The 26,649-nt window shown below is 38.9% G+C and overlaps 3 protein-coding genes across 4 annotated transcripts in view; 2 read left to right on the top strand and 1 right to left on the bottom strand.

Moving 5' to 3' along the window:
* Positions 1-282: 282 nt before the first annotated feature.
* Positions 283-5,631, top strand: mrnip (MRN complex interacting protein). The gene is made up of 7 exons (XM_088932184.1): positions 283-342; positions 587-646; positions 1,061-1,158; positions 1,825-1,891; positions 2,395-2,549; positions 3,196-3,295; positions 3,640-5,631. The coding sequence occupies exons 1-7, from the start codon at positions 283-285 to the stop codon at positions 4,318-4,320; spliced, it is 1,221 nt and encodes a 406-aa protein (XP_088788310.1). The 3' UTR covers positions 4,321-5,631.
* On the bottom strand, positions 4,790-10,556 carry sqstm1 (sequestosome 1). The gene is made up of 8 exons (XM_088932183.1): positions 10,063-10,556; positions 8,777-8,872; positions 8,100-8,380; positions 7,404-7,551; positions 6,696-6,776; positions 6,353-6,552; positions 5,956-6,142; positions 4,790-5,680 (listed from the first exon to the last, which is right to left on the bottom strand). Exons 1-8 carry the CDS (start codon positions 10,229-10,231, stop codon positions 5,520-5,522), a joined length of 1,323 nt encoding a protein of 440 aa, XP_088788309.1. The 5' UTR covers positions 10,232-10,556; the 3' UTR covers positions 4,790-5,519.
* An 8,891-nt stretch (positions 10,557-19,447) lies between these two features.
* The window catches only part of mgat4b (alpha-1,3-mannosyl-glycoprotein 4-beta-N-acetylglucosaminyltransferase B), a 110,579-nt gene continuing 103,377 nt past the window's right edge, over positions 19,448-26,649 (top strand). For both annotated transcript variants that reach the window (XM_088932181.1, XM_088932182.1), the window contains exon 1: positions 19,448-19,764. In XM_088932181.1, the coding sequence (XP_088788307.1) occupies positions 19,668-19,764 (97 nt within the window). In that variant the 5' untranslated portion in view covers positions 19,448-19,667. The remainder of the gene's footprint in view (positions 19,765-26,649) is intronic.

Below are 26,649 nucleotides of genomic sequence, written 5' to 3'. Positions count from 1 at the left end.
CTCCTTGAATCTAACATGCACATTTAAACACTTAAAGAGAAAGTCTTGCAAGTCCACACAACATTGTGTATAAACTGGTGACAACGTGATAGACCTGGGACGCCTAAATCAGCCAATCCTCGCTGGGGTGACGTAGACGGAAGTGACGTTATTTCAAATTAGCTTGCCGGGAAAATAAGGCGTAGTGTTTTTCTTCCTACTGTAACTTACAGTGTAAGTTGGAGCTAGTTTTTTTTTTTTTGCTGTAAGTGTAACAACGTGTATTGTGGAGTAAGCAAAGTCATGGTGCAGGAATTCCAGGTCCTGAGATGCTTCTCATGCAAAACCTTCCAAGTCCAACAGGTAAATTTCATTTTGATAACAGTAATGACCTGTAACCGGTTTTCAGTATGCAATAGAAACTAGCTGTTGTTCGGAGATTTCTTCTAAAAGGTTTTTTTTTGGTCTCACTATGATTTCTGTCGTAGTGTTATAATTAAAAGCAACTAAATGTGTATTGTGTATAAGACAGGCAGCTGTCCTATCCACTTCATTATGCCCTATATTGATTTTCTATAACTTCCTGCGGTTTTGTTGTTTGTTTAAGGTGAAAAAGAGCAATAAGTGGAACTGCAAAATGTGTGGAGATAAACAGTCCCTAATGAAGGTATGGGAACTGTCAACTGTATGACACCAAGTGACAGGCATCATTAACGTAATACTCTACAATTCTCTAATGTAAATAGACACAGTTGACCTTGCATATTTCTGTCAGAACTGGGTTTCTTGTTTTCTTGGACAGCAAAAGTACACAAGTGCATACAGTACTCTTGAAACACCTTAGAAATACTGTGCTTTCCTTTGCAAAATGTTGTATTTACTTCCTAGTTTGGCAATGCAAAGCAGTCCTTGAAAAAGCCTTCCAATCACAGGGTAACCTGGACAACTCTTAAACATTTAGATTAATACATTTTCAGGAAATGTTTATTTTGTACCGTATTCCTAAGAAGACTACAGAAAACACTAATAAGTAACGCTCTCAGAAGAGTTAACTATGTTATTCACTGTTGTTTGTTTACAGATATATGGACAGGGCTCTGGTGCTGACTGCAGGCGCCATGTTCAAAAACTCAATGCAATGCGTGGAGAAATAATACAAGCAGAAGAAGATCATGCATGGTATGCCTGTTTGAATGATTTTTACATTCCACAGATTTGCCCACAGATGTTTATGGAGAAAATTCTTTACCTCCTGGATGTTGCTTAAGAAACTTGACATTCGTACTGAATTCTGTATTGTACTGTATACCTGAGTGGGGGGTTACATGCTAGGAACTGAGAATTGCATCAAATACACTACTAATTATATCCATCTTAAAATCTTTGAGAAAAAGATCATCTACAAAAATGTAATTCCTTATTAAAAGAAATGGATGTTTTAATTGTTCAAATGTTACGCAGTTTCTAAATGCTTAAAAATGCGTAAAGATTTCATTTTCTAACAGAGAAATTGGTTTAAATTAACAGATACTCCTTATCAAGTCGGTGACCTGATATAGGGGGGAATGTGAAGATTCTACTGGAAAATGATTGAATTTTTTAGCAGAATTAATAATAATGGTAGTACAGTATTTTGAAGGTTATCCCATTATCATTATATTTTAATTTATCACATTATCAGGGTTTACAAATACAATAAGTTGTAATTTAATTCATTAGCCCATAATATACATTAATGTTTACCCAAAGCTAGCATATAGCAGTGACTTGTAGTTTTGTGAATACATGTGTTCATAAAACTATAAATATTTGTATTTATTATTGTGTATTGTGTTTATTCAACAGTGAGCAAGCAAGGTTTTCAGAAGACATTCAGTCACAAGATGAAAATTTGAGCATTGCAGTTGAACCGGTACGACTACATTTTTTATCCTTCACACGCAATCACCAGAACTGAAAGGAAGGATATATTGCAGGTTTTTAGTTGTCTAAGAATGTCTTAGATTAACAACATCAAACAAAACAACTGACTAAGAATATGGCTTATATAATATGGCATATAAACTATATGACCGAATTAAATGTTAAATATAAGTAAGCAAATTCAGGATAATTGCTAATCGATATTAGATCTATAGAAGTGCACCTCATAGTTTCAAGGATAACTGGCATAACTTCAAGGACTGTCCCATGAACTCCTTAGAGTATTAAAAACTTGTAACAGATATGTTATCTTTAACAATGTTAAGTATAGATGACAGATGTCCAAATGGTTTCTTAATTGATTAGATTTGCCTTTCTGTAGACGGAGGGATCTCTGGATGGTGCATTAAAGCTTATCTTTAATTGTAACTACACAGCCAAATCTATGTACTGTATAATTTACATTTGGATTTGGGATTTGTATTCCCATAGAATGTGGAAGCAGGAAAAGAAGCCAGTTGCTGGAGCAACTATCTGCAGGATAGTACTGAGGAGACGAGAGAAGAGACAATGAGGGGTGAAGAGGAGAATCTGTACACTGACAGTAGCTGCTTTAATGTACAGAATGTCATCAATAAGACTTCAAGGTATTGTAGTTGGATTTCTTACTGTAACATGAGTAACAGTAAAGTCTAGTGCCTTTGAGAATATAACTTTTGGGGAAAAAGCTAGTATTAAAGAATTTGTCTGTGTTAATATACGGTTCTAAAAGGAAGGCTATGTGTTATACGCCTTCATTACTTGTCTCAGTACTTTGATTACCTAATTATTGTTCTTTCTCCATAAAGTGTTATAATGTTAACTTAGGGCAAACCTTTTGCACATGAACCTTATACAGATGTCAATCATATCCATCTATTGCAGAGACTGATATATGCAGTTACCCTTTGTTTTAGGGTATCAGTCTATAAAAAGCACAAAGTAAGATATTTCATAGGCCAGAAAGACACTATCAAGATTATATATTTATAGTTTTATTTGTCTCCCATCAGTCTCTTATAAAATCACAAAGATCTGCTTTTCTTCCTTGCGGCTGTTACCACTATTAGAACACTTATTGTAAGATCAGAGAGTAATACAAAAATATGTTGCAGTGGGGTTTACTCTGTCACACCCAGTTTGAGTTGGCCAGTTGTACTCTCTCAGTGTTGTTTCCATCATCCAGTATAACTACACATTTAGAATAATCTTAACAGCATTTGATGACCATTAACCATTACTTGGTAATAACAGGAAACGTAGGAAGAGCTGGGATTCTGCCAATACACCAACTGAGGAATTTACAAATCATGTCTCTTATGAAGGCGCCTGGAAAAAATGCAGTGATCAAGAGGTAAATGAAGATGATATACACCCAACTCTATAGAAAACTTTGCATGTAGATGTGCAATTATACAAGCATTGAGTTAGTGGCAGATATTAACATTGGTACACTATATCCTAATTGTAAATATGATGAACAAGTACTCCGTAACCCTAGAAGAGATATTGTTAAAAAAAACTAATAATGACCATTTATAAGTTAGCAAATTACCTTGCTTGCTATGGTGGGAGCCAGTAATTATTTTAGCAACTGCATGTATAGTGTTTTGTTTTAACTTCCCTCCAGTTGGAGATGATGTATACATATATTATGAGCATTAATACTGTAGGTTATTGTGTGTCCTGTGATAACAGACGAATCAGAAGCCATTGATGGATGAGAGAAGAAGTTTGACTTTAATAAATAGAAATTCAAGACTCCTGGAATCATCATCAACAGGTTTCCCTGGTGCCTCAGCTGCCAACAGAGTCCCTACAGCAATTAAGGCTTCATCTAACCCTGGATACAATGCAAAGCACTCTGAGCTCAAGGCTTTGAAATGGGATAAGTACCTTTCTTTTCCTTCAGAAGATAAAAAGGAGAAAAGAGACTTTCAGGGGCAGAGAGAAAGGAAAATTACTGTTACCACGGATGCAAGGCTGGAAGGTGATATATTTTCTATTGTTAAATCCATTGCTGCTGACAGTTATGAAGACAGGAGATGTTACAAAGTCCAAGAAGTTAATTGTGAAAATAAGACACATCAAATATCTACAGTACAGAATCAATGTTTCTTTCCTGAAACTGTGCCTGAGACTGTAACTTCATCCATCATGTACCAGAATGCCACAGAGATTCGTACTCTGTCCGCAAAAACAGGCGATTGGCACAGCAACTTTGAATTAAATTTAGAAAGCTCTGATTGTACTAGTGAATCCCAACATCCATTATTTCCATCCTCTACTATTAATGGTAAGATAAATCCAGCTCGAAAACAATATTCTTCCATTTCTTCTCTCTTCCAGACAGATGAGGACTTTGATGATTTTTTGTAGCCTTTAGTCAAGCCTCTGTGGTAGTTTCAGATGATATTGAAAGTTTTTTTCCCCCTTCTTACTGTACACTATTCTCCTAACTTGATGTACATAGATTAAACGATTACTCGCTTGATTGTGGAATTAGGTCTTAGAAGGCAAATATCTCAAATGTCTAACTGTGGATTAATTTGTTTAATAACTTGGAATAATAGTTCTGTTGTTAAACATTTTTACTTATGACCTTTAGCGCATATTCAGGTAACAATCTGTCACAGAAGCTTCATTATTTATTTTAAACTGCTGTTGTGCAGAATGTATGATTAATTAAATGTATATTAAAATACATGTGTAAAAATAGTCCTCGGTGCTTTCATGTCCACTATAGAACGGAGTGAAATTACAAAGCATTTGCTAAAAAAAAAAAATTTCCATAAATATTGTAATGATTTAGTTTCAGAATGTAATCATAAAAAAAATTGCACAGACATTTTGCTGCATAAGCAATTTATTTTGCTGAAAGCTAGGACAGATATAAATTTAAGACTGTTAAACAATCAAGCTGTAATAAATCAGAACCTCCATCTCATTTTGTCACAATTCAGCAAATATTTCATGAACATCACTGGCAATAATATTTCACGTCTCTGAAACCTGAACCTAAACTATTATACTATCATTTCAGTTGGCTACACAGTCATAGATTAGGATAACATGTTGTACAAGCAATTCTTGTTTTTTAACTAAATGTTAACAGTTACCTGTACTTTTTCAGTTTTCTAAGGTAGAGGGAAGTTAAAACATGTAGGGTGATTACGTCATAAACAAAAAATAAAAACATTCTTTGCATATATTGCTACCAGTTCTTTCAGAAAGTTGGGACATTTAAAATAAAATCAAATTTGGAAATCAGCTGGGTTACTTAAGATGACAGAATCCCACTGATGCTAAAATGGTCTGGTATTTCCTGCTAAAGTCGGAAAAGGGTCAGAATAAAAAAAAAAAAAAAGTCATTACAACATCTCTTCCAAAACTGCGGGTAGGCTGTCTAGCACTCTGGGATATTTTCCTAGTTGTTACATTTTTAAACTTCAGCCCTACTGTACGTGCAAGAAGTGATCTGGAGACTTTGTATTATTGTCAGTGATGCCTGCTGAAGTTTAACAGGAAAGCAAAAGGTAGGAACTGCTATTGCTCTGCTGGGGTTGCATGTTGAAAGTCTACTTTGGTGGAGCAGAAGGCTTGGAGTAATGGATGGCATCCATTGCCGCACCAATGTCATAGTTCTTGGTGTGAAGCAGACGAGTGAGCCATCCACCTTCATCTGTGAAACCCATGGACAGCATCTGAGCCAGGGACTCCACCAAGCGCGGGTCTGCATCTGCACAAGAAACAAGACTGTCTAACTCTTGGCTGCAGTTGAGGATTCCCCATCAGTTGTACATGAAAACAAACATCTGGCTTGAAGGTTTTTTTGTAAGTGCTCTAATATGGAACTAAAAGAATGATTAATAATTTAAAAATTGGCAGATATTATGGATCCAATTATTTCCTTATACTAGTGTGCTCAATGGAGCATGTTTTTAGCTTTTGTAGTAAATACTTTCAGAATTAAAGTTGGAAGATACATGCACATGACCAACTCCAGCTATTTACCTTGGGGAAGATGCGGGTACAAGGCTGCCTCTCTCAGACCAGTAGGACCTTGTGCAGAAGCACTGAGGGAACTGGGCCCCTCACATCCCTCCTCCATCCTGAGGGACTGCAGCTCCCCTGTTGAGGGGTCCACTTCTTTTGGGGAGAGATGGGTCCACTCCTCATCACTGTTTGTTTCTTTTTGCCCCTTTTGGATGTGAAAATTAAATTGGTAAAAAAAGGACACTTTAAATCAGAAGAAACTACTCGGTTATTCAAACTGCTGGAACAGAAGAAAAAAAATAGCAGGATTTTGCATGAAGCCTCATTATCAGAATCCTGACAATGATCATTACATTACATCCATAATCTTTTGTTCCTGGGGTGGAGAAAAACGCATATGGTATAAAACCTGTACCTTTGCCCCACTCTTGGTGGCTTGCAGGTTACTTTGCCCATCAGTTGGCTGCTCACTGTCCATTGGTTCAACACCACTCGGCTGGCTGTCCTCTCTCATTTTTCCAGCCTGGGTACTGGACATCTCTCCAGAAGCAGGCTGGGTTGGGTTCACTTTGGTCCTTGATCCTCTGTGCTCCACATCAATGTCTACATCAATGCCTGCAGAGAACATTTAGACTGGGATAAGGATTCAACATGTCCTTTGTTGTCATATAGTATCAGTTAAGAGGACCATAGCTGTAATCATTCATAGCAGTGCCCTTTTAAGATTTAGCACATTCCTTATACAAAAACAGATTTACCCAGTGGACTCAGCATGGCTGCCACCCCCTCCCCAATGTTTTTCAGATAATCCACACTGTCCTGGTGCACAGACGTTTGACCTGCAAAGAAAGACGACAATGATTTAAAGCAAATTCATTTTTAAGACCTGACAATTCAGTCTTTGGTTCTTCATTTTATAGAAAGCTGCATGGCTTAAAGACCAAATGAAATCATGCTTGGTCGAAGTAAAAAAAAAAAAAAGTTTGGAAATATGAAGATAAGAGGAAGATTGAGCTGTCCAGTCTGTAGTTTTAAAGTAGGCATGAACTAAGCAAGTTTGTCACGCCCTCTACAGCTAGAGGGCGCTCCTATTCTGTCCTGTTCCTAGTTTCCCTGTGCTTTGCTTGTCCTTCCGGTGTGTCTTTGTGTGGGGCTATATTGTTCCGGGTCACCCTTTCCTCCTCACTCAGCATTGAGGGTTCAGATGTCTTGAGACCCGCTTAGCAACAGGTCATCTCCTCTGCAGCCTGAGGGCATAGGTTTCTACCCGACATCGTCTGACCTGCTGAGCCCAGGCTAACTCCCATTTTGCCACTATGCATAGGGTCTCTCCTTCGCTCTCCTGGCCATTCCACAGCATGCCCTTTCCGACATCCATGACAAAGCTACTTTGTGCTAATTAGCTTACATGAAGGCAGAAAAGTGGTAAAAAGGATGTGGGGAGCTGTAGGCTAGGGACTGCTCACCTGCTTCTTCCTGGGTGTTCTGCGGATCAGGCTGGGACGTAGGCTGGGGCCCAGCCTGGCTGGCTTGGGGCCTGTTCTGGGCTCCGGCCCACATGCAGTGGGGGAAGCCATGTCTCATCTTGCGCATCCACTTCCCGCGCGGATACCACTAGGGGGAAAAAAAAAAAAAAGATTACATTTATTACTGAACCAGGCCTAAGAGTGTACATTTCTTTTTTTTACACAGTTTATATTGAGGTTTAACGAAACCCTCCAAACAATTCACAAATACAAAACAGCAATATGAGGTTATGAAGAAAATGCAGTTCAGACAATTTAGCAGTTTAGCCATACAGGCAGATCCAGTTAGAACCAAAGTAGAAAAGTGACATTTCAGGAAGGTGCAGCATAGTTTAGGACTGTAAAGTTTAGGACTGTTTCCACCAAGGGGAAAAATGCACATATATAATGCATATAAAGCAGTTATATCATCGTAAAAAACTTAATTAAACCTTGAATTTTGCTAAAACAAGTAATGGAAATATTTGAAACTCAGAAGAGGATATGCAGTTGTGCTAGTCATCTGGACTGAATAGTCATTGTCTAAAAACAGGGATAATGTTTTTGTAAAGGAACAGACGTCATAATGTTGATCTAGAACAAACAAGGTTTCCAAGATGGTTTCAGTTCCGATCATGGCTCAGCCAGGTGTCTTACCTCAAACATGTTTTGCAGGGGAGCCCAGATGGGGAGCATGGGGTGCTCCTTGTGCTGCCCCTTGGCCTGGCAGGACGAGCACAGGTCGTAGTCGGGGCAGACGGTGCACTTGAAGCGCGTCCCGGCCACTGGCCCCTCGCAGCCATCGCAGGTCACGTTGGGGTGCACAGCGTTCTGGGAGTGGGGAGGGGGAGGGGATTGGAAGGGGAAGGGGAAAGGGAAGGGGCGATCGGGACCCTGGAATCCATGGGGGTGGAAGTCCCGCTTGCACTCCTTCTTCTCTGCGGGGTGAAGGGGGGGAAAAAAACCACTGTCATGAGCACGGGAGATTTCTGATTTTCTGTCCCTAAAAATGGATACTGCAGCATGTTTCGCAGAAAAAGTGTGGCACATGATACACAGAACAGTTAAACTTGTCTCTTTAACAGTTAAAAGCTAGGAGTGGAGCCACCACTTTTAAATTAATTCAATAAACATTGCCTACTTCCCCAGTCGTTAAATTTCACATTACCTCCAAGTGGTAAAAGTATTCATTTTACCATGTTCATGGATTTCACTCAATATTAAAAAAAACTGGCTTAGTTTTGTGACAGAGCAAACTTTGAAGTCATTGTTTAAACACATTTAGTCGGGTCCCCTAAGAACTGTAAATGATTCACCCAGGGTAAACAACTTGCCTTTAATGAAGACTCGAAAAGTATCATCCTTTATACAAGCAAGTCCCATCATCAGTTCATCATCAGAGGAGAAGGCAATCAAGTCACCATCCTCATCTGTTAAAAAAAAAAGTGTCAGTTAGCAGGGTTTAATTTACACAAGACAATTAGTCATTTACTCAGGGAAAAAAAAAGAGAAGGTATGGAAGGTTTTACCTTAACTGCAATCAAGCTCAACTTAAACATTCCAGCCTCTACTAATGAGGCGTTTTCGGCGTCTTGGTAACACTCCCACGAGCCTTACTGCTGTAGTTAGGAGTTTCAGTAACGCATCTGGATTAAATAATGCATTGTTTTCCTTGGGCAACAGGGCGTTAAGAACATGATCACCAAACTGACACATCAGACATTGGTCTTGACTAACCATGGGAGTGTTATTTAATACGGCTCGTAGCAACTGCTGCTAAGGGGTATTCCTTAACATATCAAAACAGAAAGCCTTTGTTTTGTAAAACTTTTTTAGAGGGAGGGAAGGAAGAGATAGAATTTAGATGAAGTAATTTTGTGAACGTTCTCAATTCCATTCTTCCAGATATTAGGGGAAAAAAAAACAATAAACCGACATGGATACACGGAAGTCTACCAAAGGGAAACGTTGATAAGCAGTGGGAATTGGATAGGGCTGACAGTCACATCTTACTGCGTCTGCAGTAAAGTGTAGAATACACCGAACCTATAACTCGGCGTGATAAAGTCACAGAACGATATTTAACGTTTAGTAGCCAACGATTAACATCCGTTTTAGGTGTTAATTTTGTTTCTCTGTAGCTCATAAAGTGATAGACCTTGCCATCACAGAGATCTGCACCACATTATTCAGGTTACAGTAACTAATAACCCTTCTCTCTTCACTTGACATATTAAAAATAACGAAGTTAAAGCCGCTTCCAATATCACGCGCAAAGCGACTTCGTTACACAATCCAATAACAAGTCCATAAAACACCCATAAAGGTCAACGCAACAAACGGAAACATCCGACAATCTTGTAACAAATATTCTTGCCATTTTCTGCGAGTTCTAAAAGTGAGTGCGTCACAATGACTGCACAGCACAACCCACAATGTACAATTTGCATAACTCACTTTGCCATCAGGCTACATTATAAACAAAAGGCCCTCGTGATGTAACAAAGTAGCTTTCTTTTCCCAGCTGACCTATACAAATTCACAGCTGCACTTAGTAGCAAGTTTAATCGTGACATCTCATAAAACAGGTTGAAGTTCTCGCTTTTTCAAAGTTTCTTACCTTTATAGTACATCTGGAAGGTGGCATTCCTGAGGCTTTGGAAAACCTCGGCCACTTTTCGAGTTAAGTACTCAAAGCTGCTGGACACTTCTTGATCGACGGCGAACCTGCGGATCTCCTTGTGGATATCCTCCTTCCCAAGGAGATAGGCTTTCACTGTCATCGACATGGTTGCCTCTTCTTTTCGATCTTCACCTGACCAGATCCGACGAGAACCCGTGAAACCTTATTGCGCACCTGAATAAACCAGCTACTGTACTTCTGTAGCTTTCTAGTCTGCTGTGTTGTAGTTCCGCCTCCTTGCTAGTATTTATACTGTACCCCAGCCAATCAGCATTTCTTCAGGGGTTGTGCATCCTAAAAAAATTAAAAGGGTGTTGCTATGAGAATAGGGGGAAATCCAGCTGTCTGGTAAAAAAACGCACTTTTTTTCTTCGCGTTTACTAACAAGCCAGTCTTTAGCAAAGTAAACAGAATGGAGCCCTATTCAAAGTGGGTTGTTGAAGGTCGAAGAATGACAAAGCACTTTTTTACAGTGCCATTCCAGCGCGGGAAAACAGAATGGAAATATCAGCTTCTGTAAAACAGAAAATATTCAGTATAACAAAAGAACTGTAATACGAGAAAGAAATGATCCTACTACTGAGGTACATGAAATACATGAAAATACATGTTAGAATATGAGTTAAAAGCAAGGCATGAGTGAACTTTTCATTACACCGCTTAGTTATGTACCATCTAGTGGGTCTAAAAACTAAACTCAAGAGTTTCCCGGGAACACAGAAAAGACTGGAAATATTTATTTCAGGGAGCAAAATTCAGGGTCAGTAATGTTTTGAATTTATAAATGGAAATACGTTTTTCGAATTGTATCAATTTCAGTATTAGAAACAACACTGGTTTGTACAGAAGTCAGTATAAAGCGGGCATCCCTGACGAAACCTATTTTCCTTCCACCTACATAAATGTTTTAGAAAGCCTGTTCAACCTCACTTTAAGGTACCTCGTTACCTTAAGAAATGTTACTTTAAAGTAAATCATACCCAGTCACTTTCACTATGAGAGAGACTAGGGGAGACCGTCTTCACATTATCTAATAACCTCTGTTTATCAGGCAAGATGGCAATCTGCAAGTCAGCATGAAGTAAGAGATCCACCTCAATGTCTTTCCTGCGCGTTGGCGAGGTACAGAACCTGCCACCCTGTCATGTTGAAGATGAGTCACTGGAAACTGGCACAAACTTGTGTTTTGGAACATTTTTGTTCAACACATTTTGAACAGCCTTTTTAACAGCCGTGGCTGTGTGTATGTACTCTTCTATGAGTATCTGCCGTTTGCCTGGACTATGCAGGAACCTTATCGAGGCCTGGCAGAGTCGACAATTTGCCTCACGGTGGGTTTCAAACTGAAGTACTGGAAGGTGAGATGGAAGAAGCCGCACAGAAACCTGCCATCAGGTCCTGAGTTTGTAACCAGGTGGTGGACAACCCTGGCCCTAGTAATTAACCCCGTAGGTTTTTGAAGACGTGCAACACATTTACGGTCGGATCAGTTTGACACGTTGTGTCAGTCAGGTTATGCATTAGCTCATTCACCGCATGGAACTGATCTGTGCAACTTTTCAAGCAACAGTTACAGCGAATGAGCAGCAAATTAATTGGTGCTGTCAAGACAGAAATGACTGACTGTGGTCCTTGAGAGCTACAAAATGTTGGTGTTTTCTATTTCAAAAAATGAAACTACATTGTGGTGGCATGGTGGTTAGCACCACTTTTCTTACTGCTTTGGGTCTTAGGTTGGATTCCAGACAGGGGAATCTCCTCTATGGAGTATATATGCTCTTTTTCTGTTGGTTTTCTTCAGGTTCTCCATTTCTAACTTCTAAGGGCCTGTTGGCTCGGATAAATGATGTGTGCAGTACAGTCTCACCTTGCACCTGGGACAGGCAACGCAAAGATTCTGCCCCTTATAGAAATAGGCATCTGCCTGATAATGGGTGATAATGGCTGAACACCTCACCTGCTTCAGTAGTGAAAATTAACTTAATCCAACGTACAGGTTCAGAATTTGAGGATTTAAGATTGACCCATAAAACCTGATGGATTGTGCTTCGGGAAGCCAGTTTTGGTTTATAATTTCCAACCCGCAGTTGAGTTTAGTTTTCTTTTTTATTTGTTTATGGATCTTCCTTAAATTGAGAAAAATAAAGTCCTGTGTAGGGAAACAAACAAAAGGTTGCATCAGGTAGCATAAAAGCATGTGATGCTGATAAGCTTATAAATCGGTTAACAAAGCTATACTATAAAATGCTGCATCACCATGAGAGCCTAGGCCTTTATTTGCCCCTTTACCTGAAAATGACGAAAGAGGGTGCAAGTTGCTACGATTTATTGTATGTCGCAATACCCCCCTTCGCCCCCCCCCCTCGCATCCCCTCCTGAAGAAGTAACGTCACCTGACTATGACTCATCCGAATCATATGATTCTATTGCTATTCTCTTGTATCGCTTTTCCACCAGGACCTCCTATGAATCACTAAAGAAAAGATCACGAAAGTTCCAGAAGTTCATGCCAAACGACTTATCATTGTCTCCTCTTTACTCCTATAAAGCAACGCAGTGTAAATTCAGGGCAGAGGTACTGTTGTCAAATGAAACAATGTCTAGACGCTAATATACAGCATTACAACATAAAAGTATTAGAATATGATGGCATTTAAATACAGCTTATTTGTTGGCATCCTTTCGGATTTAAATAAAAGAGTCAAGGTTCCTTACATGAGTGTATGCCATTAAAGTAGTAAAATCCATTATTGATAATCACAGTAATTTAGCTGTCGTATTTACCCAAGGCAATTTACAAAAAATAATTCCAATTTGTACAAAGAAGATTCAAAATTTCATCTACACCTTCAGAAGTACAATATAGTGACATAATAAAGGTAAAATTACAACAGAGGACTACAAAATACAGGTACAATATAAGACACAGACTGAGTGACACAGGAGCACATTGTTTTCAGCCCTGGAATGGAGAGAACTATCCCTGTGTCTGCTTCTTCCTGAGCTCTTTCTTAATCAAGTTTATTGAACTGTTTTAGCAGTTTCTGCTCTTTAATAGGATGGGGTTAGAAGTTAGCTTGAATCCTGTGCCAGATACTGAATTTTCCAGAATGCGTTCTAAAGTAACTAAAGAGTCTAGGAACCATTAAGAATTTAAGTGGAAACAGATATATTTGTTTCAGAATCACCTTTATTTGCCATTACATTTCATGTAAAAGGAATGTACTCTGATGTACTTGGTACTCAAAGACATTCTACATACTGTATATCAGAGAATAAATAAACAGCATTAAGACAGTGCACATAGAACTAGGAATTTGGGTTAAGCAAAAAAAACAGCCCTAGGAAAGAGGCTGTACAAATACTGGGCGGTTCTGGTTTTATCTGACTGCTAGCAACTTACCTTTAAAAGAGACCTTAAAACCTCAGTACTGCAGACTCATTTGTCTTTTTCCATCTTAGTTATTGGTAAGTTTATTGACTTCTCTTTTTAGTTTTGTTTTTTATGTGAAGCACATTGAAGTTCGCTGTAATGTAGTGTGTTATGTAAATGAAATGCATTATTAACAACAACAACAACAACAACAACAACAATAATAATTCATGCTCTAATGACCAGCTAGTGCAGTTCCTGCATCACTTCACCAACTTCCACCAGTCCCTCAAATATACAGTTAACATATCTTCCATCACTCTTCCATTTCTAGACATAAACCTATCCATTACCCATCCCCGACTTTCTGCTTTGCTCTATTACAAACCCACAGATTCACACAGCTATCTCCTGTATGGCTCATTTCACGTCTTCCTTTCTGTGACGTACAAAACAGCAAAGTCACGACTAGATCTTTCAGCTGTGATCTTTTGATCAGTTGACCCCAGACTTTGCAGCCTTTACACGAATAAACTGTCTTACATTTAGTGAGGAGTTACAATGTTAGTTCATTGGGTTAGGTGTTTTCTTTTAATTTTTAACCATGTTCTCGAAAATGTATTGCTTGTGTACTCCTTTCATTGGCGAAGAGACACCAGTTTCCAAAGTACCGCTGGTACAACACGAGAGCCCATATTCACATTTTTAGGTATTAGTTTCAAGATCGATATAATTTAACAATAAAAAACAAAATTGGAAGCACGAGCATAATAATATAATGATCATAGGCTTTACATTTCTATTCATTTTGAAGTACAAAGCAGAAGGTGTTTCCCCTACCTTAAATATGCGATCAAATTGTTCAAATACCATGTATTCATTACAGAAAGCAGCGGAGACAGTTATATGGCAAATAAAAATGTAATTATTTCGAAGAGTATGGGACATTGTGAATCAATAAAGACGTTAAAAAAACAAGCCGATGTAGTTACTTTGCAAATAAGTAAAGCATTTTAAAAATAGATTCTCATTGACAGTAAACAAGCCGATCCACCTGGTGCTGCTAGCTTGAACAGCTCTCAGACCCGTGATTGGTTAAACCCCCGAACAGCTCGGGCCACGATTGGGTGAAGAGTAAGAATCGACACTCTGATTGGGTAAAGCGCCACCTGGAAGTACCGAGAACGTGTAGATACACAGGTGATGGATGTTTTTCTTGGTCCCAATACTGTAGCCCTGGTTAACCGTGTGTGCTGTATGAGCACGCTGGATATACAGTAACACATCCATTGGTTTCCAATTACTGATCAGTCTAAGAGATGTCGCACTGAGGTCAAAACTAAATAGCGGACAAAGAATGTCATGGCATCCACAGCGCGTTCACGACTCCGATAGCATGTCACAATAGGAGTGCACACATCACGATTACATCGCGATACCCATCACTGTCACGGCGCCACAGTCCATATATCGCGATAGGACATACCCCGACAAAACATGGAGCCCGCATATCGCGATATGGCATACCCCCGAAAAAAAAGCCCACCCCCATGTCGCGACACGGAGTCCACATATCGCGATATGACATACCCCGACAAAAATGCCCCGCCCCATGTCGCGACACAAAGGGCCCTATATCGCGATATGACAAGCCCAGCCAAAACGCCACCCCCCCCATGTCGCGACATGGAGCCCATATATCGCGATATGATAAAACGCCACCCCCCATGTCGCGACATGGAGCCCATATATCGCGATATGATAAAACGCCCCGCCCCATGTCGCGACACGGAGCTCGCATATCGCGATATGGCATACCCCGGCAAAAATGCCCCGCCCCATGTCGCGACATGAAAGGCCCCTATATCGCGATATGACATACCCCGAAAAAAAGCCCCGCCCCCATGTCGCGACATGGAGTCCATATGTTGCAATAGGACATACCCTGACAGGATATGTTGACCCCATGTCATGACACGAGTCCATATATCGCGACACGTCCTATCTGGGAACATATCATGGGTCCTGATATGAGACCTTTGTTGCGACAGCGGTGCCAGGGTGGCATGGAAGCAAGGCGTGTCATGGAAGCAAGGCCAGTCGTGATATATATTGCCGCAATATACATGGGGTCCCTATCATAACATGCAGCGGAGGTCTTGTCGCGATGGTATCCCACAGCTATGGGCTTGGCAACAGCGTGTCACGGTAGGGAAAGAAAAGGAAAACGTGCCTTAGAAAATAAAAACCATATATCTTACAATCACGGTGATTTTACATAGATTACAACCACAGGTTTATGTCACAGATGGTTAACGTGTTGGCATGCGTCATGGCTTAGTATTGTAGCGCTACGGGGTTCACGTGGGTATGCGCCTTCGCCGCCACCGCCTGACGTCACCGCGCTGGTAAGCCGGCTCTCACAACCGATGGTGGCCGTTACAATATCATTATTGGAGTAAATGCATCGCCCCAAGGGTAATATCGAGTGAGGCGCCATGAGAATAAAAACCGCGAAGGTATTAAAATATTAAGTTCATGCATTCCAAAACTTGTAATTTGTTTACAGGAGAAATTTTAGAACCTCTTCGTGTTTAACTCCTACAGTTCGAGCATGTATCGAGCTGCTACAAACAAACACGTGCACTTTAGGAAGATAGGAAGTGCACTGCCCCTTGAGTTCTAGAAACACTTGTATTTGGTAAACCAGAAAACCCTGAAACCTGAAAACCCAAGATGCCTGTAGCATCTCATGTGTCTTGTTTGTTTCGGGACTGGTCTGGTCATCTACAGACGGCTTTCTGAAAAACGTATATGCATTTGTTTTGCCATGTTGGCTAACAAACCAAAAACCTAGCGCTAGATAGCTCTTAAGAGCGTCTGACTACAACGATAGCCAATTAGGCTAAGGCTACGCTTGCACCGCACCACTATATTTACATAATTTTCTTAGTGGTCACAAAAGATAAAGCGAGCCAATAGCAAATCACATACGATGAAAAAAAAATCAAAAACGTAACATTAAAAAGCAAATCATCTAACGCAAACAAGGGGGGAGGGGGGGGATCTTAAGTTACTTTGGACTGATTGGGTAGGCCTAGGATCAATCGGGGGGGGGGGCAAAGGTATTTATGGGAAAGCCCTGTTCCTTTGTTACGTTCTGCTATCGCTGCTTCTCCGCATAAATATGTATCACTCATTGTAGTAAGTTCTGAAAATGTAGTCAGTAAAATAGAAGAACACATCAATCCACCCATTTTTTAACCGCTTTACCCAAATACAGTGTCGCGAGGGAGATAGAGCCTATCCCGGCAAGCACCCGGAGCACGGCAGGACGCCTGGCTATGTAATAATGTATTTTAACACATGTAAAAACACGTTTTTATATCACTGGCTTAGTAACTAAACGTTTTCTAAAGTTTTTTTTAAAGAAAATTATGGACACTTCTTCAACGATATGAGTGAAATTTGTTTTGCGTGCGCTTAATAGCATTTTTGAGTGAATGGACATTGAGAAATGGAACATTCGGGCTAATGCAGAATCTGTGTTACAAATATTTTCTTTTTAAATATTTGGTTTCACGTAAATTTAAACAATCGAATACATTTTAAAAGCTTGATAGATTCTCTGATTTAATATTGAGATTGCAGAATTCTATGGAAAAATCCAAATTGCGAATGTACGCGCACACGGCGATCACAGTAGCTGAAATGTAGTGAGCGTTCTGGGGCATCATTTGGGTGGGGCTACACATTGGTGGTTAAGAAGGGGAGTGCCTATTACCTGTAAAGCGGAGTGGAGTGTCCAGAAAAGCGCTATATAAGTGTAACAATTATTATAACAGTGTGTCCCACTATGCTGTGAGATAATTCACAGAATTTAACTTAATCAACCACAAGGTGGCAATAAACGCCCATAAGAAACAGTCGCTAGCGGTGGACAGCGCTTATGGTTACGTAAAAAGACTCTACATTAAAACGTTCCGTTTAATACGTTGCTGTAAAAACTTCACACTGTCTTTTAGGTCATATGACAGGCAGTTTATGTAGACTGCGTCGAATATCTGAACAATACGAGACTCAGGCTGCAGACTGATGACACGTTAATGCAGTGAACGTTAGTTGTCTAATGGACATCATCAGATTTTTATCACTTTATTTCAGCTTTAATACCTTTATAAACAAAGGTGAAAGAGCTCTGGAAAAAAACGCTCTTCCAGGTTATTTAATATTCTGCCTTAAATCTAATATTTCACCTTTGCTTACTGCCCTGTCTTTCTCACACCTGAAGAAGGCTTCTCGGCCGAAACGTTGTGTTTTCTTTCTTCTCTTTTCAGCATGGAATAAACCTATTACTTGTTCCTTTGCAGCCTACGCATGCTGACGCAGCTACCCACCTGAAATAATATTGTCCTTATACTACGTCCACCATGCCTTTCCTGAGGTTACAAACAACAACTTGACAAAACTATTTGGGTTTTTGAGTTACGTTTTTTTTTTATGTAGGCTTTTCCACAACACCGTTGGCGAGTGTGTAATATTCCTATTAGTCTTAAAAAGTCGAGGTAAGTGAGGTTTTATGCGAAAGTGAATCGGACGCATGCCTGTGAAATTGACATTATTGGTAAAGCCCTAGTAAATGTGATTATTTATGTGAAGGACTATCATTTGTTTTAGAAAATGGGGTTACTGTTTGAACAAGAATTCATTATAGTTTTATGCTTTTAGTATTCTAGTATTTTTCATATTTAGGCTACGTACCTGGATACAAAAAAATGAAAAGTGTGATTTTTAACAGCTTTCCCATTAGAACGTGCAGCATGCGAGGCTCTGCAGAAAACAGTTTTAACTTTGGCCCTGTTTGTTTTCGGTAACACATATTTAAGCTTCCTGTCAAAGAAATATGATGAGCAACGTGGTTTTTACACAACCAAATTGTGGCACAGACCACTTAAAGCGTCTGTTAAAATATAAAAACCAAATACAATTAAAACATTAAAGACAACCACATATTGTCACCGAGAAAAACGTTTGGAGCCAATAGCACTGCATATCCTATTTTTTAAATAGCTGTAAAGAAAAAAACGTACAAGTAAGGAAAAATCTGTATCAGTAGCCTACCACGATGTTAAAAAAAAGCTCTTCACTGTGCTTTAGTGCTTAGTTAACCCATGCATACTTGTTATGTATTGGTCAGAATTTGCGTGCGTAAGCATTTGGATAGGAAGAGCAGGCCTGTATTTTTTCGTTTAGGGCTTTGCTCCCTAAATAGTTGTGACTCGTTTTTTCCTCATCTTTTAATTTCCTGAAGTTGTGAATCTGAATAAGTATAAACAGGTGTACGACCCTATATCACCATTATACATATTTAACACAAATGCGTACAAATTATGCAACATTTAAAACAATCTAAAATGTGGACTTTTTATGCGATAATGCAAGTGTTCTCCAATGCTAGGGTGCAGTATAAAAAATATTGCATTCCAGAGTTTTTCGACAGACTACTAAAAAGCATAATATTTACAAACTATTTAAAGGGTATTTTGTGAGTATAAATGTGTTAACTGGAGCTCATAAATATGTTAATTTTCTGCGCACCTCTCTTATCCCAACAATGTCAGTGTTATTGCAACTGTTAATTCTCTTATTGTAAATATTGCAAATACCTAAAAACTACTGCGGACCTTTGTTTACATTTGAAACGCATGTTTGTGCGGTGTTATTTCCACGTTTAGAAAAGAAAATTACGCCTTTGACATTTGTTTTAGATATACACTTGGATACATAACATTAGCATGCGCTCAGAAAATAATTGGAATAGCATCTGTAAACCGAGTCAGTGTCGCACTGTAAAATATGAGCGCCAGATTGAAATGAGTCCTGAACTGTTGGCTAACATCTAAACGCGCGGAATATTATACATGACTCGTTCTCTTTAAGGAGCTCCTCACTCTAAACCCATGTAGCAAACCCTTCCCCCTTTTCTCTACTCTCCACCCCGAGTCAGGCTCCGCTCTCGGTGCCTGTGAATGTGCATGATCTCCTCGGAATTATAACCCCTTATCCCTGCTCCTGTTTCCGAGGAATTCTCCCTCTTCTGGTGAAACGAAACCGAACACAGCAACCACCACCCCGTTTTCGGTTCGGACATGATCCCGGTGATCCGGAGATGAGGCTCCGAAATGGCACCTTCCTAACTGTCATCTTGTTCGGTCTATGCGGCTTCATCTCGCTTTCTTGGTACACCGCATTCAGTAATCCAAAAGGTAATGTCTTCAGACACTGGAAGGTTTAAGTTTGTCCTCTGCTAGAATGCAAGATATGTGATTTTTTTCTCTCTCCAGCGTTTGCAAAGCTTTCATTTCGCTGAGCTGTCTGTATAGTGTAGCCTAATCATTTTTTGTGTGTTTTACGCATCACATCTGAGGATAAAGCAAATAAGCAGCGCTGGATACTTTCTCTAGTGTTCTGCTGCACATTGCTTTACGGATCAGGTATATACGAGTCTCCGTGTAGAAAGCCTCGTGTTTTATTGGTTTTGAAATAAGTAAGGGTAAAAATGCTACTTAGACTCATGCCCCTTTGAGATCTTGAATGAGCGGTGAATTTAATACCTACTATCCCTTAGCTTTTGAAGTAGTAAGATTCGCAGCATAGGTCGGTCAGCATTCGCTAAGGTACTAACTTGGACGGTGTTTTTTTAATCTTTCACTGTATACCAGCTAAATACAGGGCCTCTATTTTTTTTCTCATTTGTTTTTTTAATTGGGGAGCTTTGAGTAGGAGTGTGTAAGTGCTGGGTGGGTGAATCAAGGACGTTTAAATATGAATACAGCCAGGCTTTTTAGAACTAAGACCTGAAGTATACCTGTCAGTCACGTTTGTTTTTAAATAAGACTAATGAAAATCAGTTTCCAGCGAATGCAGGTGTGTGTCTTTTGTGGAGTTTTCAATAGCTTTTTATCCATCATGACGTATCTCTTTACACAACCATTTAATGTATCCAATGTGTTGTTTTCGAGTGCAAATGACAACGGCGTGTTCGTATTCTTGTCTTAATGTAAATTAGATCGCACTGGTGGAAGTGGCAAACTCAGGATTAACAACACACTGAAAAACATTAGAGGTGTTTTCACGGGACAAAACCCTAAGCGTATCAACACGCATGTAGGTATTATTATAAAGACCATTCTTCTCATCTCACGATGTAACGGGTTAGGTCTTGTCTCTTACACGTTCGCTGAAAGTTTGTGTATTTGGTTATTCTAAAGTCCATCAAGCTTGTTTTCCCGAGATTCTCTGCTCGTGTTTCTATTAACCTGTAACAGATCTAAGCTGTAGTGCTGGCAACACGCGGTGGGTTTCACGTATTCATTTTCTATTAGCTGTATACTAATTACTATGTTAAGGGACGTGGGGGTAAAGTTTGAGTTTTAGTAAAGCAAGGTATTAGACCAATTTATCAACACCAAATAAAAAAAAACAGACAAGCTGTTGCCTGACTGTTCTAAATGAGATGTTGTACTTGAATGGTTCTTCGTAGACGAATTAAAACAATGAACAAGGCAACACTAATGGTTTTACTAATAAACGTTTTATAGAAACACTTCGCCACTTGCTATTAGTTTAATGAGGCGCCCTAAAGTGGGAGGTTGGGACTCTAACGTACTAGTGAACCGTTTTCATGTAAAATGTAGCTATTCGGTGCTTCAGAGAAAATACAACTTTTGATTTGCACAATGTGACAGCTAATTATGATAACAACAGTAGACTAGAAACCTATTACATTTTTTTGTACTGCTTAAGTACATTTTTAAAGATTGTCACTTTTTCTTTATTTAAGTAACTTAAAACAAAAACTTACATATAATCGAAAATGAAAAACTGACGATGATAACGCCGATTCTTAATTGTGTGAATCCCGTTTAACAAGAACGTATTATGCATCACCCCACGTAGTTTGCCATACTGTTAGATCCAGGTGGCTGTTAGTGGGAAGATGGAAATCTGCTTTTCTTCTCAGGGACGGAGTTGAACCGACAGATTGTATTGCGCCAAGGTGTATTGGATTGATTCCTATAGCCATCTCAAATGTTCTTAAGTAGGGGATACGGTCAGAGTAAGAACAGTATTGGATATCGGTTATTTACATAGTTCAGACAATTGGATTAACAATGAACTCTGCAATTCAGTGAAATAGCATTTATACTTAGCGACTGCCGTTTGAAGGGATACCCCATTTTTCATTGTCTCCAGCCACAACCCTGCCTTATTCCCTAGAGGGATTAAGAAACAGTCGGGGAAATATACATAATCTGCGTTTTGCTGTTGCGTAATCTGCATTTTTTTTCTTTTCCCTGTACTGTACATGTAACTATTTGTATGTGTATTCTTCCTAGTTCTGTGCTATTGATATAAATGGCGTTTCACTCTTTTCACCTTTGGCGAGACAATACCAGAAATGACATGCGTAACCTATTTATAGTTCATATCTATATGTTTATATGTTAAAGGACATTCTAGAAAAAAGTCTAAATAGCTAACATTAAGTGTTTAATATGATATCTATTTTATAAGTACAGAATGATGCATGGTAATTTGATCATTTTTAATTTGTATTTAGCAAGGTAAAGGAGGTGGCACTACCTGTTAATAATCAATGGATAATGGCTCAATGGAAATCAAAGGCACAGCAGCTGCATTTCCAAGAACCTCTAAAACATTAGAAAGTGCTAGTACAGTTTCTAGCTACTACTTTGCGTCAAACTGAATTTAATTTTTTTAAATCCTGCCCTGATTCTTGTTAATTGCAGTTATAGATGTGTTTTTTTTTAATTATTGAGGGAAGTCTTCCCCAGTATTCTTACATTGTATCTGTTTTGGAGAAATAAATCATGTGTTTCTACTACTGCTGTACAAAATGTCCTTAAAAGACTGTTTTCATTCTCAGATCTGGTTTGTCTTATTGTGTTGGTTAGGTACCACACCTGCTTTATAAGATTCTCTGTTTTGTCTTCTGGGGGCATGGAATTTGTTTTTCCTATTGATCCACAACAGTGGTGCCAAGCATGGTGAGATTAAATTAAAGGGGAAAAAAAAGAAATACTCTTAGAAGCAGTTGTCAGATGACCCTTTAGTGTGAGCTCATTTTTCTGTAGATTTCCTGCTCTTGGTCAGTGAGGGAGCAGTATCATGTTGTCTACACCTAACTAAACAGGTCAATAGATGATACAGATATTCCCACTGGGGTATCACAGTAGCAAGGCAGTTAATACCACAGCCTTATAGCTGTTTGGGTCATGTGTTTGTTTGTGGACTGATGTACCTTTTGTGTGAGGTTTGAATGTACCTCTTGTGTTGTTTTTTCGCTGGGCACTTCTGGGTTTCTTCCAATCTTCTGAAGAAATGTTGCCTGGTTCAGTTGATGTCCTTAAAGTAGTTTGTGTGTGTGCATGTTGTCTGAAGAATTGGTGTCCTCTTTAGGGTTAATATTGCTTTGTGCTTTATATTTCTGAGGCAGGCTGGGAATTGGAATATTTTCAATAATTATGATAATGTATAGCCAGATAAGATACAAAAGGTGGAATGTCTTGAGAGAGGAGTATATGAACTTCAGATAGGAAGGAAAACAGGACCTCATATATATTCATAGCTACTAGCAGATGTACTTTGTCCGAGGATGTAATCTGAGGAGAACAAATAACTAGACACTAGCCAAGGTAATTGGATACCTCATAAATGTGTGATTTTATATGGAAGGGGGAACAATGTTCTATACAGGTGTCATTGTAACAAACTTGACATACACAGATGAACATGCTGGAGGCCATTAATATCCTTCTTTTAATGGTGTGAGAACTGACTTTCAAAATTAACAGTGAAACAGGAACCAGAGAACACAAATGGAAACTATGGGAACGTGCATTTAAAACTGAGAGCAGGAGGCACTTTTACTCAATGAGTTGAAGGAGTCTTGAAGAAGCTTCAAAGCCATGTTGTTCCAGACAACTCTCCTCTTTCTTGATGTCATGAAAATGTTACCATGTTACACCAATTTTTAAGAAATTCAAGGGGAAAGACCTGGATTAATAGCAACCAAAATACTTAGGTGAGCCAAATGGCCTTTTCTGATTTGTAACTCTTAGGATCATTTGTTCACATACCAGACTACATTCGTGGTGCGGTGGCTTAGTGTCTAAGAATCCGTGCCTGTGGCTGGAAGGTTGCCGGTTTGTATCCCGTTGCCGGCAGAGGAATCCTACTCTGTTGGGCCCCTGAGCAAGGCCCTTAACCCCATTTGCTTCAGGGGCACCGTATAAATGGCTGACCCTGTGCTTTGACCCCAAGCTTCTCTCCCTGTCTTGTGTGTCTCATGGAGAGCATGGTGGGGTATGCGAAAAAGATAAATTCCTAATACAAGAAATTGTATATGGCCAATAAAGTGATTTTTTTTTTATATTTGATGGACAAAGGTTAGACCGAAGGCTTTACACACTAGTAAAACAAGGTGGAACATCTTGTCAAAGTAAATGTTCTGTCACATTTTGTCCAAAGGCCATCTTGGACTATAAATATATTAGAAACTGTTCACTTTAAAGAATGTATAGGTGGATGACTTGAACCTCTGCAAGACGACCCAATCTGTTTTCTTTATTGTTAAGTTTATTAGTGGTAAATTGGAATTTGAAATAGTGAAATGGTGACATTTGCCATTGTGTGCCTTTTGAATTTAATGCAGGATGAAAAATGAATTACTCATACACAAAAAACCTAGACACCGCATGCCTCCCAGGTGCTTAATTTAAAACCTCAGTGCCATGCAAGCTTCAGAAATAAAGAAAGCATTAGAGAAGTTGTAAGGTCAGCTTGGCTAATGAATAAGACACCATTCTGATACTGGCATCCTCCAAGGTGAAAGAAATGAGTTTGTATAAGTGAGTTGCAGATTTTAATGGATGAAATCTGATGTATGAAATAAGGTGACCTGCTAAATTTGAATCTGGACTCTCAACAGGCTTTGTTCAGATATTTATCTGGAATTCACAGTATTAATCTCTCTATGGGAGTTCAAGGTTTTGGACAGTTGAATGTGTTTTGAGTGACACATTTTTGCTCATGAACTGCTTCCTGCTTTTCTTTACAAATTATGTTAGTTAGAGTTCTACACCAGAAAAAAACATGTGTGACCTGTTAAACAACTTATCTCTTTTTATGAATAGTGTCTGCAGTCAGATATAACTCATAAAAGGTGCAAAACTTGTCTTGTCAGGTTTGCGGCTCACAAAAAACATGACATACATTTTTGTGGCCATTTACAGACAACAAAGACTTAAAAGATATTGTATATGAGGAAGGTATTTATTTTATCAGGTTTCTTTTTTTTTTAAAAGTATAGCCTCTTGTTTCCTGTGAAATGGAGTGTTTGGACCTACAATTTACCAGACAAATTTTTCAGTCACACATTATGACTTAACTTACGAATTTATAGGGATTATGCATTCTAAAAAAAGAAACTGCATATCTGTCTTATAAAGAATGCCTTTCATGATTGTGGTGTTTTTTTATGAGCAAGATGCTGCTACATATTATGGGAATGGATATGAATTAGCTCTCATTGTTTCACAATTCTGAAAATGAGAATTGTCTAAATAAAAAGACTCCTAATTCCACTTCATTTGTATGTAAATATTGAGTCTGACCTCTGTCCATTGCAGCTGAACTTGACTATATGACTGCAAAACGATGAGAGGTAATTAGTATTCATTCCCATAATAATATATTGTATAGATATTTGCTTTGCTCTGTGTTTTTTGCCATTGGGTCCAAAAAGTTTTATTTATGGGAGACACCTAATACTGTGATGATAGCATTATGTTAACATTTTTTATTAATTTTAACTTATCAAACAGAACAAGACGAGCATTTATTTACAAGAAATTCAAAGTGATTTTTTGGCAGGATGCTTTTGCTATCACTGGAATATATTTTTTTTATGTGTGAGACAGCTGGTAAATAATGGAAAGAGGATCTCTTCTTAACACTTGTGTTATGAAGAACCCGCTTTTATTCCCTTTCTAATCAGTCCCCTGCAAAGGTCTTTTGTTTTTTTTGCCTCTTTTTTGCCTCTTAATATTTGCAACAACTGCAGTAACAACCAGGGGGAATTACTCTTCATGCTCTTTCCTACAGCTATAGAGTTTATGTTGCCATGGTGCTGGTTACAAATCTTGTGATGATTCCTACCCACTATCTGTCGGGGTTCATTGTTATCCAGGGTGTCCTTCATGCCTGGCACCTAGCCACAGCGCTTAAACAATCTTCTGAGTTCCAGCAGGACTTTGTTGTCAACAAGTCTCAAAACCCCATGCAATATAGTAGAGAAGCTTAGACCACTTCAGTGTGAGTTATAGTTATGCCAGTTGCCCTGTGCTTCAGCACCTCTCTTGTATGTAACTATTACATACGGTACAAGCAGTAAGTTCAGTGTATAGCCAGAGGCTCTTGCTTTAGTATGTAGAGTTTTTTCCCCCTACAAATCGGACCAAATGTATGCAGGCAGCAGGGTCGTAGCTTCTCATAAGTATTCAGTATTATCTCTGGATTTCTATGCAGAATAAAATACAAATGAATCTTAAATAAATACCTCTTACTATAAAAAAGTTATATTCACTTGAGCCTCCAAGAACTGATTTTTTTGTGCATTGTGTTTGTTTCCACAAGAGAGAAATTTGTTCAGTGAGACTGCTTCTTCTATCTCTTTGAGATGAAATCCCCATGACAGCAGATGGACACCTTTGCACTCTGCTTTGTCAGAGGAATTTTCTTAATCTAGCCTTTTAAATTATTTAATTTGACTTGATCAAGATGAATTAAGTAATGAAATACCTGGATACAGCCCTGCTAGGAAGAGAGAAACTTACTGGCTGAATTTTTGGCCTAATGAGCAGGTGCCTCTTTGATGAACCTAAGTCAGTAATTATGGATGATGATATTGTCTGCAACCTCCCCCATTTAGATATTAGAACCAAAACATAATAACAACTAAGATTAGAATCAACTAACAGTTTCTTTTGGTAGTTTAAAAAATCTTTAGAGCTTTCATCGTCTGATAGTAATACAGTATGTATCTGTATATTCTTGATGACAACAAA

Source organism: Atractosteus spatula, chromosome 14 (assembly GCF_055471065.1).
Source record: "Atractosteus spatula isolate fAtrSpa1 chromosome 14, fAtrSpa1.hap1, whole genome shotgun sequence".
Lineage (NCBI taxonomy): Eukaryota > Metazoa > Chordata > Actinopteri > Semionotiformes > Lepisosteidae > Atractosteus > Atractosteus spatula.
This window is presented reverse-complemented; position numbering and strand designations above follow the sequence as displayed.